The 1,332-nt window shown below is 67.3% G+C and overlaps 1 protein-coding gene across 1 annotated transcript; it reads right to left on the reverse strand.

Annotated features, from left to right (window-relative positions):
- Window positions 1–27: 27 nt before the first annotated feature.
- COPZ1 (coatomer protein complex, subunit zeta 1) lies at window positions 28–1,133 on the reverse strand. The gene is made up of 4 exons (XM_010565147.1): window positions 1,044–1,133; window positions 633–714; window positions 435–526; window positions 28–138 (listed from the first exon to the last, which is right to left on the reverse strand). Exons 1-4 carry the CDS (start codon window positions 1,131–1,133, stop codon window positions 28–30), a joined length of 375 nt encoding a protein of 124 aa, XP_010563449.1.
- Between the last annotated feature and the right edge of the window lie 199 nt (window positions 1,134–1,332).

The raw sequence follows: 1,332 nt of genomic DNA on the forward strand, positions 1-1,332 counted from the left end.
CCCCCCAGGACCCCAGGTGCCACCCCTCTAGGACAACAGGTGCCCCCCAGGAGCCTGTGTGCCCTCCCAGGACCCATCGTACCGCAGCATCTGGCTGAGCGAGTCGAAGAGACAGTTGAGGACGGCCGTGAGCATCAGCTGGGGGACAGCGGGGTCACACAGTGGCACTGCCAGACAGGGGCACCCCGAGGTGGCCCCCCCCCCCGCCTTGGTGGCACCTTCTATGTCCCCTCCCTGTCCTGGGACCTTTCTGCACATCCCCTCTGTGTTCCCTGCCCTGGTACACCAAGATACCCCCCTCCTTGTCCCGTTATCCCTCCACGTCCCCAGCCTGCCACCCTTGGGTGTCCCCAACCCACCACCCTTGGGTGTCCTCCCCTGCCCTGGCACCCCTGGCTGTGTCCCCCACCCCACCCCTGGGTGTCTCCAGCCACCTCGTTCTCGTGGGAGCTGCCGATGACGTAGAAGTAAAGGTCGATGCTGCTCTTGTAGACGACGGTCAGCCCCTCGAGCAGCGCAATCTCGCCTGTGGACACAGCCGGGCGTCACCCCCGTGGCCCCCCTGCACACCCCCACGGGGGTGGCAGCCCCCCCCCCGGGGACACACACGTCCCCGTCCCCGAAACACTCACTGTCGGTGCGGTGGGTCTTGTTGAAGATGTTCTTCTCGAAGGCTTTCTGCTCCTTGACGCTGGGGTACGTGTCGTCGTAGTACTGCGGGGACAGTGGCACGTGGGGACCTGGGACACCCTCCCCCTGCCCCAAGGAGCTCCCATCACCCTGCTCCAGGCCACCAACCCTGTCCCCACGCCCCTGTCCCTGCCCTGCGCCACCAAATGTCCCCTTGTCTGTGCCACACGCCACCCCAACGTGCTCCCCATGGTCTCTGTGTCCCTGCCCTGTATCACGTCCCAGCCCTCCCAGTGCCACCGAGCATCCCCACGGCTGTGTCCCCCTGTCCCCACGTCTCCCTGGGGCGGTGCCCCATCCCTGTCCCCATCCCCGCACCCTGTGTGTCACTGTCACCCCCTCTTGCCCCTCACCTTGGCAAAGAGCCGGTCGCCATCGTTGTCTAGGATGATGACGGCTTTGACGGTGTAGAGCGACGGCTCCTGCGGGGACACGACCACCATCACCCCGCTGCCACCCCGTTCCCAGGGACAGGGCCACCCCCAGCCCAGCCAGGGGGGACACCCTGTGGCACCGCACCACCCCCCTGTCACCCAAAAACCACCACGGTGGCACCGAGGACACCGGGAAGGAGCCTGTGTCCGGCACCCCCATCCTGGTGAGGGGGTCCCGGGCGGTGGCCGCTGCAGGGTCAGGCCGGGG

This window comes from Haliaeetus leucocephalus, unplaced genomic scaffold (assembly GCF_000737465.1).
Source record: "Haliaeetus leucocephalus isolate CR32 unplaced genomic scaffold, Haliaeetus_leucocephalus-4.0 Scaffold186, whole genome shotgun sequence".
NCBI lineage: Eukaryota > Metazoa > Chordata > Aves > Accipitriformes > Accipitridae > Haliaeetus > Haliaeetus leucocephalus.

Bases quoted from the DNA above. Each gene is read 5' to 3' on its own strand.
- COPZ1 (XM_010565147.1), bottom strand. From the start codon at position 1,133: ATGGTGGTCGTGTCCCCGCAGGAGCCGTCGCTCTACACCGTCAAAGCC. The intron at 715-1,043 runs GTGAGGGGCAAG...CTGTCCCCGCAG, and splicing joins GCGACCGGCTCTTTGCCAAG to TACTACGACGACACGTACCC. The intron at 139-434 runs GTGGCTGGAGAC...GCTGTCCCCCAG, and splicing joins GCAGCTCCCACGAGAACGAG to CTGATGCTCACGGCCGTCCT.